Source organism: Cryptomeria japonica, chromosome 3, assembly GCF_030272615.1.
Source record: "Cryptomeria japonica chromosome 3, Sugi_1.0, whole genome shotgun sequence".
NCBI classification, from domain to species: domain Eukaryota; kingdom Viridiplantae; phylum Streptophyta; class Pinopsida; order Cupressales; family Cupressaceae; genus Cryptomeria; species Cryptomeria japonica.
The window spans coordinates 953,451,152-953,464,016 of record NC_081407.1 but is presented as its reverse complement, the minus strand read 5'-3'; the positions used below and the strand labels follow the sequence as shown (position 1 = coordinate 953,464,016).

Here is a 12,865-nt window from a genome sequence, read left to right as displayed (position 1 = left end):
CCTCATGTGGATGGAATTCTTGGAGCATATTCTATGTAATTAGAAATGATACCATGTGGAATGAAGGATGCAGTTGTAAAGAAGACTATGTATTTAGTATATTGAGAATATGTATATTAGGACTTGTAGTAGATTGATTTCCCAATGAGATGTATTGAGTGAGATTGCTATAATTGGATATTCTATTCTATATGTAATTCTTGATTAGAGAGGAATGAAATGATTGAGAGATATAAATGCAATGTCTTGTGTATATATCCTATGGATGGTAGTGAATATGTTAGCAATCATGTATGCTTTGATATGAAAGATGTTAATCTTCAACGTTAGTTATTTTGATGATACAAAACTATGTCCCTATAATAAGATCTAGGTTGTAGAGATGCTCGTCATGTTGAAATGAGATTCTAAGTTGAATTAGGGAATTGAAATATTAGATTGTGTTTATTCTTGTAGTATGATATGACTCTTGAATTTGTTTAGTAGAATGGAATCCTATTTGGAAGTAGATAAGTGCTTGCTGTTATAATCTTGCATATGTATATTGATAGCATTCTTGATGAGTTGTGTAATGGTTGTGCTTGAGGAAACAATCTAGTTCCTTATGTAGGAGAAGATTAAATGCATTTAGATTCATGATGTGTGAAATGATTAATGAATAAAGATGGGTATTAGGAACATTTGGTTGGTGTTTTAAATGAACCTAAAGAGTATGAAATGTGGTAGAGTTATGCATATGTGTTAATGATTTATCATAGCTGTATGGGAAGAAAATGTTGAGTGGAATGGTAGTATATGATGTTCTAGATGCATGTGTGATGTGTCAGTATTATGTCAAATGGTGATGTTGAGATGCTCTATGGGATGGATATTTTGGACGAGTTTCTATAGAGATATGTTAATGGTTAAATGGTAACTCCGCTTGCATAATATGTTATATGGTTATGTTCATGTTGTATTCTTGAAAATAGTTAATGACGCATTGGTTGTAATGTTACATTAATAAATGTTAGTAGATTATGGTTTATTTCTCTAGGATATTTTGGTGGGCATTAGATCTGGTATCAGAGCTCGTGTTGCAAACACTAGGATCTCTGGTTAAGGTTATTGCTCTTGGTCTTGCGTAGGGTACTATAATGTTCTCTTGACTTGAGTTGATCTTTGAGATTTGTGATGGAAAATGTCATTTGGACTTTGGAGATCTTATATGTTTATACTTTGTGGCTCTCCCTAATCCTCTCTAGAAATCGTAATGGTGTGCAATATGTGTATTCACTTCTTATGCATGCCTCTTAAATGAGCGTGATGTCTATGCGACTCTATGCGATCTTGCTTGCTTGTAATTTCTATTGCTTACTTGAATATTAGAGGTTGTTTTCCCTATATAAATGATCATGCTATAGAATGAAAAAAAATTGGTTGTGTTCTTTTATCTAATGTTATATTTATAGGATTAGCTTGTTACATTGGTTTTTCTTATGAATAGTAAGATGGAGTGTTTGTATTGTGCATATAAGAATGATTTAGTGTAGACCGATGTAGAATTGAAGAACTTGTATAGGATGCACCTATATAAGAAAATAATAGTTTAATGATGCCCCTCTCTTCTGTTTATTCTCTTATGTAAAATGTAAGGAAGTTAATTAGTGAAGTATGGATACTAATGGAACTATCGGGTGTTATATATGTGTTTGATTCTGCATTTAGGGAAAGATCGTTTGAGTAAATCATATTATTCAATAAGGACTTGAGATTTCTAGCTGCATTCGTAATATTAGGAGACCTTATGGGAAGCTAAATTTGCATATCTTAGGAAACGATGTGATGAATTGCTTAGTAAGATAAATGTGTCACGTCTAGGAATTTCAAAATGATTCATGCATAATTGTTGTGTGCATACATTGGTTGATTGGCATTGTTCTTCCTCCCTCTCCTCTTCATTTGGGTAAACGAATCATAGCGCTTAGGAGTCTATTAGTAATGAGCAAGAGCTTTGGATACTCATTCTTGAAATGTGGTATTGCATATATTAAAGGAAAAGCTTGGATAAAATGAAATTGTTTGAAGATTGAGACTTGTGCATTGTAGCCATGATTTATTTCAAGGAGGAGTTGATTTGATATAATCTCTTTTGCATAAATAAAGTAGGAAGCTCTTATAAACTAACAGGTTAAAAGACAATGCTATAACATGTGTGTAGAATGAAGTATAAGCTTGGTGCATTGCATGTATAGAAAATTTGAAAACACCAATATGTTTTTATTTGATTTGGCAAGATAAAAGTCTTATTCTTGAATAAAAGATGTGTGGTTTGATCAAGTGGGTGGATTAAGACAAGATGTTGTCTCCTTATCCTATTCAAAGAAAGTCTTTGTTCCATGAATTTCAACTGGATGAATTGATGGTGTAATGTATGGATTTGTAATGTGTTTCTAGATGACTATGCTTCTCAATCGCTAGGAATGCTTCGCTAGGAATGCTTAGTTTGTTGTTTCACATCTTGTGAGATTCTCTCTATTTGCCTTAATGAATGATTTATAATAGAACCGAACCCCTCTCGAACTTATCCAATCTAAACTATAGATGGATTAACCATAAATTAATCCTAATGAAACCTTATATGTAGATTAATGTTGATGAGATCTTATTTCCTTTCCAAATCTGTAGATGCATGCCATTGCAATATATGAGTTGTTTGAATGTGGGGGGTGCCCAACTCAGCAGCAGACAATAATGGCCGACCATTGTATAGTGGAAGCAACGCATTGATGGGGGATGATGGGCCCATGTTTTGGATGATACATCCAACAAATTAGTGTGCATTTCTTATTCATATCTATTCCACTTTGGAAATTGTGCCTTCCAGATTGAATAACGTCAAAGACTATAATCATTCAAACAAGAAGCATATTTGAAAAAAACATTAAGTACTCATTCAAATGAAAATCATCTGATCTGTAAAACAACAAAATAGTTAGCTGATTGAGAATTTAATGTAGGATCTCTTTTGGTCAATATACAATATCCATTAATGTCGTATCTTACTCGTCGTGACTTGCAGACATGGCCGTCCTGCATACTTGTTTATTGTACAGAATATATTCGTATCTTCAACACATCAATATTTTTGATAAATTTGCTTTTTGAAACTATTGTCTTTTTCTTCCACCTATCACCATTCATGTAGATTCCCAACCTCTTCTTATTCATGTTTACAATACCTTTTTTAACAATACAGTTTGATTTTTTTTAGATTATTCATGGGTCCAAATCATTCAGCCTGCATTCTAACTTTTGAAACACTTCATCCTTTTCCCAAAATTGATACTAATCTAAAGTTTTGATAGTATTTTTTGTTGGGTGTACAATGAATAATAGCAATGTGTGAGTGTACAATGAATAATCTTTTGTAAAAATAGTAATGGCCAGAAGCATGCTATGGAATATTTGACTGATTGAAATAAAAGTTTTATTGATTCGATTTATGAGTAGTGGTTTATATGAATCTATCTTTTATGATTGCGACTCTTTTAAAATTATCTTTGTCAATTACTGTTCATAAATTTAATTTATGTAACTCGTAAGGTTCTCCCCGCCCGGTAAGGGTAAGACAGGACCTTACCGGTGAGCAGGGTGGGTGGGAGACTCTAGATTAGGGTCCGGCTCCTCATCCTAGCACCAGTTTTCCGGAGCACCAGTTTAACTTCATAAGTTATGATCATAGGAGATGGGTTTGAGGAAATGAGTTTTTGTGAACCACTATTCATAAAATCTTCGCTAATAATCAAGATTCTTGTGAACTATTGTTTATAAGTTATGATCATAAGAGATGGGTTTTTGTGAACCACTATTCATAAAATATGGGTTAATAGATTTAAATGAGATCGAAAGAGATTGATTCTTGTAAACTACTACTTATAAAATATGGGTCAATGAATTTGAATGATCATAAGATATTGATTCTTCTAAACCACTACTCACAAAATATGGGTCAACAAGTTTGACTAAAAAATTAAGGAGTTGAACCTTATAAATGAGAGATTCTTGTGAACCACCACTCATAAAGTATAAATTGAATTTGATTTAAAAATTAAAATTAAATTCTAATAAAACATCATTTAAACTTATATATATAACAATAATTTGTATTCTTTAAATAAACTTGAAATAAATCCAAAAAAAAAAACAAGATACATATTATATTGATATCTTGAAAAACTTTTATACATTTTTATAAATAAAGAGAGATGTTAATGTTTATGACTGCCCTATGATTTATTAGATATTCCTTAAAAGACTAACTTAAAATGTGGGTTTGTTATTTATTTATATATAAAAATTCTTGTCATAAATTTTTAAGAAAATATTAAAAAAATAAAAAATATATGTCATTAAAAAAATATTATATTATGAAGAAAAAATTATAAATCTATTTGGTTCTATTTCAATAACATTGAATAAGAATGTTTGTGTGTCAATTATAATGAATTTGTCTTTATCATTTTTATATTTGACCTACATATAAAAAGTTCCTATAAGATCAAACTATTTATTAGCAATGATAGTTAGATTTCAATATGAAAAAAAATCAATAACATTAAATAAGAACATTTGTGCCCCAATTATAATAAAGTTGAACTCGTCACTTTTATGTTTCAAATAGTGTACTTGAAATAACTTTACTTTGCCCAACATACAAGAAGTTCCTATAAAATCAAACTATTTATTTCTAGATGTTTTATCATGAATCAAAGCTTGAAGTAATAAAATTGCTTTGCATCCCCTCTGATTGTGTGTAGGTTTGTAATGAAATGCAAAAGAAAGAGAATGAAATGGATGGGAAAGGAGAAGGAAAGATATTTAATAAAAGCTTTACAAATGAATATTTACATTTTTATTTATAAGCAATGAAGGATAGTTTAAAATTTATATAAAAGGAAACTATCTAACTTGAGAATTAAATGGATTAAACTAATTAATCCACAAAGATTAATATTTAAACATTCCTCCTTAATCTAGACGAGTTATGGTTAAACCGGAAGCAGTCCTTTAAGTTGTTCAAATTTATCTTGGCCAAGCACTTTAGTGAGGATATCCATTGGCTAATATGAAGTTGCTTTAAAAGAAATAAGTTCTAAGTCTACTATTATATTGATGTCATCAATAGACTCATGTTAGCTTCTTGATTGGACTAAACCAATTGCCTTGATAGGTCTCAAATTTTTGTTTAGACTAAGCTTCTTGCCTTCATGGATCTCAAGAAGTAGTTTGGATTAAGCACATGCCACCTTGATAGGTCTCAAATTGTTGTTTTGACTTGTTTTGTTCATTTTTGTGAAGGGCCAAGTTAAACTATTTTTGTGCTTGGCTACCAATTTCATTAGGTCTAGAAGCACATATAGTGTATCCTCAAATATGATAGCTCAGGTTCTTTTATTGGTCATCTCTTGAAATGGTGACTTTGAACTCTACAATTATCAATGCAGTTACTCTAGATCTGTAATGTTGCAATGTGTAATAATTAGAAAAAAATGACCAATCTTTAATGGCCAATAAGAATAGAACTCATGGCTAGTAGTCCTCTATCAATTTTCTAGGACTTCATTTCAATCATTTTATTATATTACTCACCATGCCAATGTCCAACCAATAATAGCATATCACACAATAGACACCAACACTCATCACGTTAAATCAATATGACAAGGAGTAACATATACACATCAATAGTCCACCAACAATATTTGCAATCAACATGTTACACTACATTATCAAATGCACCACAACATCAAGTGTAATCATCAAGGTGAATCCAAAACACTAGTGCACAGTTACAAATCGTAAGGTATCGACAAGTCATTTGCAACATCTAGAATGTAAATGCCCTACAAACTCTAACTTAAAAAATGACAAACTATAAAATACATCAACAATGTCATACAAGATAAAATTGACAAAACTTGAAGAGCTTAGTCTCACCTTGAAGGGGATTGGTGGTATGGATTGTCCTTTAGAAGATGAGATGAACTCAAATGACAAAGAGCAACATCTCTTTGACAGTGAAAATCAAATCTTTGGATTTGGCTACAATTTGTGATTCTCCTAATGGCCCTTCACCCTTCAACAAGGAAAATTTGATTGTTTTGTTCTATGTTTCTAGGTGACCCTGCAAATCCCAACAAGAAGGTGGCCTAAGTTAGATTAGCATTATGATGCTAGATCAAAACAAAGCTCTTTGATGTACTTTGGATTCAAACTACCTTTAGTGGTAATCCTATTCTTTTTTGCCATGTTCCCATATGTTTCAATCCCTCTTGTGTAGGGTGTAGTGGTTTTTTTTTTTTCCCCTCTTGGTGTTTCTTGTTGATCTTGGTACTTGGTTGTTTTTCACTTCTTTGTTAAGGAATTAGATGCTCCAATTCATAGCTCCAATCAAAAGCATTTACCATAATCAAACACATCCTTGTAAATTATCCGCTTGAATTTGGCACACACAAAAGTCCCCCTTGATACTCGAGGCAAGAGAAGCCAACAAAGTTCCCCTAAAGGAGAAAAAGTAGAGAGTATATATCCCCTTGAATGAAAAGTAAGTGAAATTAACAACTCTAGTCACCATGTCAAAATAGGTATAAATAGATGCAAAACTCATTGATGCTCTTATGGGCTTTCATTGCGAGTTTCCACTAAATTGCCCTTTTAAGTTTTCACCTTAGAAGGAAGAGTGTCAAAGCTACTCTTTTGAGCATTCAACTTAAACTCAATTGCATAACATGTGGGCCTTGTTGGTGTTGGAAATAAGCCACACCCGGACTAACGATGGACTGGTCCAAGAGGGACTAGTAGCTCAATGGTAGAGCACTCTAGCAGCGTATGGAAGGTCCTAGGTTTGAGTCCTAGCTGGTCCATGTCTCAACATGGTATCGGAGCCAGGTCCAAGCTAGGAGCCCCAAGCACATGAGAGGTGTGGCTTAAGGGGGGTGTTGGTGTTGGAAATAAGCCACACTCGGACTGACGATGGACTGGTCCAAGAGGGGTCAGTAGCTCAGTGGTAGAGCACTCCAGCAGCGTATGGAAGGTCCTAGGTTTGAGTCCTAGCTGGTCCATGTCTCAACAGGCCTAAATTACCTTACTAGATTAAAAGGAGGCAATATCTCAAGATCTAGAGCCTCAAATAATTATACCTTAATAAAGACCATCATCATCATAAGTTGCATATCCAACAAGATCTAGATACAAGATTGCTTTAAGTATCATCTTAGGTTTTTGCTTTTCTAAGTAGCATTTGATACTCAATGTAATCATCTGATAGCTTGTATCAAAAATATCACCATCTTTTATTCTACAAGTGGTTGCTTATTAAATATATCGAGGGACATTTCATAAATATCAATATCAACATTAACACTAGTCATTTTAAGCTCAACAAGATATACAAGATTGAGTTTGTCATCATTAGAAGAGTTAGATGGACAACAACATCACTATCATAAGTAGACAAATGTTTATAATCAATAATAAACTGACCTCTTCTATGAGATTTGGTCAACAAACGAACCTCAGATTTCCACTTAGATCTATCTAACCAAAATACATACATCTCATAAACTTTAGAGGTGGATCTTGTAGATCACAATGAGTATGTTGACCCCATGATGTACAAGGTTGTAGATCAAAGAAATTACTAGAAATATGAAATTTACATCAATAATGAAAACAAATTTGGACATTTTTGGACTCACCTACAAATTGCTTTTGGCTGTTTTGACAACTTAGATTCTTGAACTTAACAAGAATGATAAAAAATGTAGGGTTGGAAATGATATGAAACGGAAAGATTAATAGAATGAAATGGATGGGGTGTAGATCAAAGAAATTAAACAACATTTTTGGATTCACCTACAAATTGCTTTTGGCTGTTTTGACAACTTGGATTCTTAAACTTAAAGAAGAATGATCAACAATGTAGGCTTGAGAATGATATGAAAAGGAAAGATTAATAGAATGAAATGGACGGGCAATGATCAATGAGACGAGAAGAAAATATTCAATGAAAGCTCATATAAATTATTGTTGCTTACAGATGAGGATTTACATTCTTATTGAAAGTGAAGAATAGTTTAACTACCATGTAGAAGACTACCTAAACTGAAAGCTGGCTAGATCAAACTAATTATACCATAAAGATAAATATTTACACTGGAATGGAAGGGATGTTTTTGATTACAGGCCAAACCATAGAAAGGACTTCTCAATGTCTGTTTTAATGGGCTGAACTACTAGGAGTTTAGAAATTGGCTGATCAAGCCATGTAGTTTGACCAGGGCACCTTTTCCTATTTTTTTTTCTTTTTTTTTCTTTTTTTTTATAATTTTTAAACAGTAAGAGTTAAAGTCAAATATTAATTAGTGCAACTAAATTTTATGATAAAGTTATGTGATTTTATGAATATTTATTTGGAAAATTCAAAATAACATAGTGTATATAAAGTATTTTGATATATATAATAGAAATCAACACTTTTCTCCTAGGCAACCATTTATAATCTCAAGTTTTTATTTCTGATAACATAGGTTTCCACTGTTACTCAAGTATTTTGGGTAACATCTATCCAACACTGGGTGCGCATTTGACTGTATTTAATAATTAATTGAAATTCAGATATTCAAATGTGCATCCAAAGTATTGGATAGACAATTTGAATATTTTGAGGTAATCTGAATTTCAATTAATTATTAATAAATACGGTCAAATATGCGGCTAGAGTGTTGGATACACAATACGAATATTTTGAAGGTAAACAGGAATTTGCAGACAACATTTTTCATTCAGTTCTTACATCCAACAGCATCAAAAGAAAGTATAAAACAAAAGGGTACAGCGTTCATTTTCCAACAAGAAGTCTTTTACCAGATTTTCATTTTCTGGCAACACTCTATCTATGTGAGCAATAAGCTTTAACAGTATTTATCTTGAAAGATAAGATCCTTAATTACTTGGGCTAGTGTAAAGAAGTTTAGAAGAGACTGAAACAGGGGGAAAACAGGGGAGAAATTATATTTGGAAAAGACATGGGAATGAGAATTCTTTTGATGTATGATTCCTTAAAGTTTCCTGGGGTTATCCTTAGCCAGACAAGCCTATGCATAATATCTGAGGAAATTTTCAAACATTTGCAGAAAAGGGACTCAACATAATGGAAAGTTCTGTAAGTTTTTTAAACTGGAGAATTTCTCAATTTGTGTCTCATTTTCAATTACAAAGAGAAATAGTTACAGTAACATTCAAACTAGTAGTATGGCCTCAAAAATGTAGGGGAAAACCACTGAAAATCAAGCATATACTATTCCACTCAAACCAGGCCGTCTGTCCGAACTTTTTCCTGCGAGCCTTCTAGAGGGAACTTTCTTTCTTGTGGTCGAACTACAAAATGACCTTGATGGTTTTATATGATTTTTCAATTTCTTAATATCTGCTATCTGCAGAGGCTTCATTATAAAATCCTCTGCTCCTTCATCAAGACATCTGTGAATATACAAATGTTAAATATTGAGATATAACAGAATGGTTATGCATCTTAAAACAGCTTTACAATGATATTCTTGAATTACTTTCCAAGCCAGTTATTTAATCAATGTTTGCTCATGGACTGGCCCATTTACCTTTTAATCCGCTGGGGTACATCTTCAGAAGACATCATCACAACTGGTATTTCCTTGAGACCTTCTGTTTCCTACAAATTATTTTCAAATAGAAATTGAGTTTGAAGCAATAAAAAAGAACACAGATGTTCTTTTCCTAAGCATAGAAGAGTTGAGACTGGTGAAGTAGCTAAGAGAAACTTCAAAGTGCAGAGTGATATTTACCTTCACTTTTTTGAGAAGATCATAACCATTCATTCCTGGCATACAGTAGTCTGTGATAATCAAATTCACCTTGAGGTTCTGCAACAGAAACCAGGAGAGGGAATAAGATCAAATGTCCCTTGTTCTGTCCATTGGAAAAAGTTCTTAATATTTGTGGCTGCAGGTGTGAATCGGGGGAATGAATAGAGAGTTTCTAAATTTTAGGATTCAAAAATTGATCAAAACAAAATTCACAGTAAGTTTCAAATTATGATTGCACTCAACAGATTATATATAGTGCAACTGCCCCAAGAGGAATTTAGCAATGGTAAAGGGTGGATTTCCCTTTTGTAGTTTTTTAATTTGCAGGGATAAGGCCATTCTGCAGCCATGAAAGAAATTTCACGACTGATGAACAGAACACACTCTGAAGTTAAATACACAAGTGAATGAATCCCTATTTTTTAAGCCCACACAAGAACAATTGGCATCATAAACACACAATGGTTGTAGAGATTGGATGTCTATGGGCCTATCTCAAAATATGTCCTGGAAGGTTAATCTCCATGGATTGAAGGATGATGGGGGATCCAAATGTAAGCAAGATCAAATTTGAAATCGAGCCACCAGACAAGAAATAAAGTGGAAAATCAAGAATTTCATTAGTTGGACCTTGGAAAACAGTGTTTCTTTACTGCCAGATCTTGCACAATATTTAACGTCTGAATTAAGAATTTGGAAGACAAATAAGGAAAAATAAAAGAATTTAATGCAAAGCAGAAAAAATCATCATTACCACACTGGAGATTGTGTACTAGTGCATCTTCTGGTTTGAGAAACAGGACCTATAGATGGCTGCTTACAGGAGTTGGATTAGGATTTAAAGTTAAACAGATCAGGTGACCAGGCTTTAAGGAACTGTGATATGCACCATCAAAATCTTCACAGACAGTGTGAGGGAAAAACTATGAAAGAGCTAATCAGCTTATAACCCTTGTCAATCATCCATCTGACTGATGAAAGAGATAACAGACAGACAGACTGGCATGTAGATATGATGTTTTAAAACAAACAAAGGCTTGACGAAAAGCTGCTCTTACATAGCATTACTGTAATCAAATTGCACTAAGAACTGCAGCTATAGCAACATTAGCATTCACAAATGTAAAATATGTTAAATGACCATAATAAAGGTCTTGCAAGTAAGTTGGAATGTCCGAAAGTTTTTGATAATCGCTAAAATGAGAATGGCTTCATTAAGCCTAGTCTGGTTAAAAATGGGTATGCTGCTTGAAAATCTATCCTTACATTGTTAGAATCAGAAGCAGGGAGCTCATCCTCATGGACCCCCAACACCTCCAATGCCCTGGCAGCGCTCTCCACAACAGTAACTGCATCACATAGCACATTTAGAATCAGGCTTACTCCAAAGAATGAATGAATTGAAGAAAAATACCAAAAGAAGAGCCCTTAAAGCACCCTTCTCCTACCTTTGAAGAAGATCATTTTGAGCATTTTTTCCATGATTTTTCGGTCTATCATGCAGTCATCCACAGCCAGGACATGAATTTGAGAAGTGGGTGAGGCTGAATTCATGAGTGTATTACTGCAACACTTCTCCCTGGTCATTACAGCAACTATGGCGCCAGAGTAAATCTGGGGGAGGAGCTTATACAAACACACAAATTGGCATTTGCATTTGCTGGTGGGGAGTCCTTATGAGGGAGTTTCTATAGTGGAGAGCAACCAGAAAACGTTTCAGATGGTTGGGCTCCACAGCCAGGACCCCACCGGATTGTCGTGGGCTTCAAAGCTTTTGGGGATTCGCTATATATTCTCATTATGGAGGCATTACAGATATTGTCCAATGCTGGATTTAGGAGTGCCAAAAGAAAACTTTACTGTAGACCTTGTACAATTTCTGGGCTATAAAAAAGAGGAAAAAATTTACAAATAAACGATGAAGAAGCCCTCCACGTATCATTACACTGTACAATTTCCCTTATAAAAAGTCGGTTGAGAGAGGGATGAGTAGATTTTATTTTATTTTTATTAAGATTGAAATCGTTCCAGGTGGCAATTGGGTGTGAGTGATATCCCATAATTTCTTCATATAATGGGAAGAAATGTAAATTTTCTCCCTCCATGATTAACAAATGTGCAGGATTTTCTCACCCAAGCCAATGAAGTTCTTTGTAGACAATTAATTATTTTTAGGTTATCGATAAAGTGGAATGATTTATAAATAATTTAGTTGAAGATAAAAATTTATATTTATAAAGAGATGAGATGTGATTAGGTGATGGATAAATATAGTGAAAGTAAAATCTTTTAATATATATAAGTCAACTATGTTTAGGGATGAGCCAAAAATCATATCCTTACTAAATAATATAATATATTATATTTAATATTATAAATAAATAAACAAAAGTCATGAATCATTTATGAATTTAATTTTGTCTAAATTGTTTAACATCATTGTTCTAGGTTACGTTTTATGATCTATCATCATTAGATTTTACTCTTATAGCTCTCTACTATTCTAATGATGGATCACAAAGTGTGACCCAAAACATTGATAATAAGCAAATCAAACATAGTTCAATCTAGAAACAATTCATGATTATTATTATGGATTGTGGAAATCTAATATCTGTGATAAATAAATAAATATAAACATTATATTAAAATATTAAAAAATTTGATTTTGAATATATAAATATTTATTTTTAACTTTTACATCGTTCATGTTTATTATAATCATTTTCAATACAAGTCTATATAAATTATTAGTTGTAAGTGCTAAGATTTTTTGTAAGAATGTGTAAATTATCATTCTTATTTGTAATAATAGAGATAGATAAAGTATTGTGGCTTTGTTAAATTATTAAGTGTACCATCATATACATAAGAAAATTTGGTTAATATGTGAACAAGATTGTTGACAAGATCAACTACAAGTGTGACGTCATGATTCTGTATTAAATAATGCATGCAAAAACTTTCTATTCATTTGGTTG

At 32.7% G+C, this 12,865-nt stretch overlaps 1 protein-coding gene across 1 annotated transcript; it reads right to left on the bottom strand.

Annotated features, from left to right (window-relative positions):
• Positions 1-9,191: 9,191 nt before the first annotated feature.
• Positions 9,192-11,696, bottom strand: LOC131035616 (two-component response regulator ARR16). The gene is made up of 5 exons (XM_057967348.2): positions 11,333-11,696; positions 11,151-11,233; positions 9,864-9,941; positions 9,660-9,730; positions 9,192-9,522 (listed from the first exon to the last, which is right to left on the bottom strand). The coding sequence occupies exons 1-5, from the start codon at positions 11,469-11,471 to the stop codon at positions 9,330-9,332; spliced, it is 564 nt and encodes a 187-aa protein (XP_057823331.1). The 5' UTR covers positions 11,472-11,696; the 3' UTR covers positions 9,192-9,329.
• Positions 11,697-12,865: the final 1,169 nt, after the last annotated feature.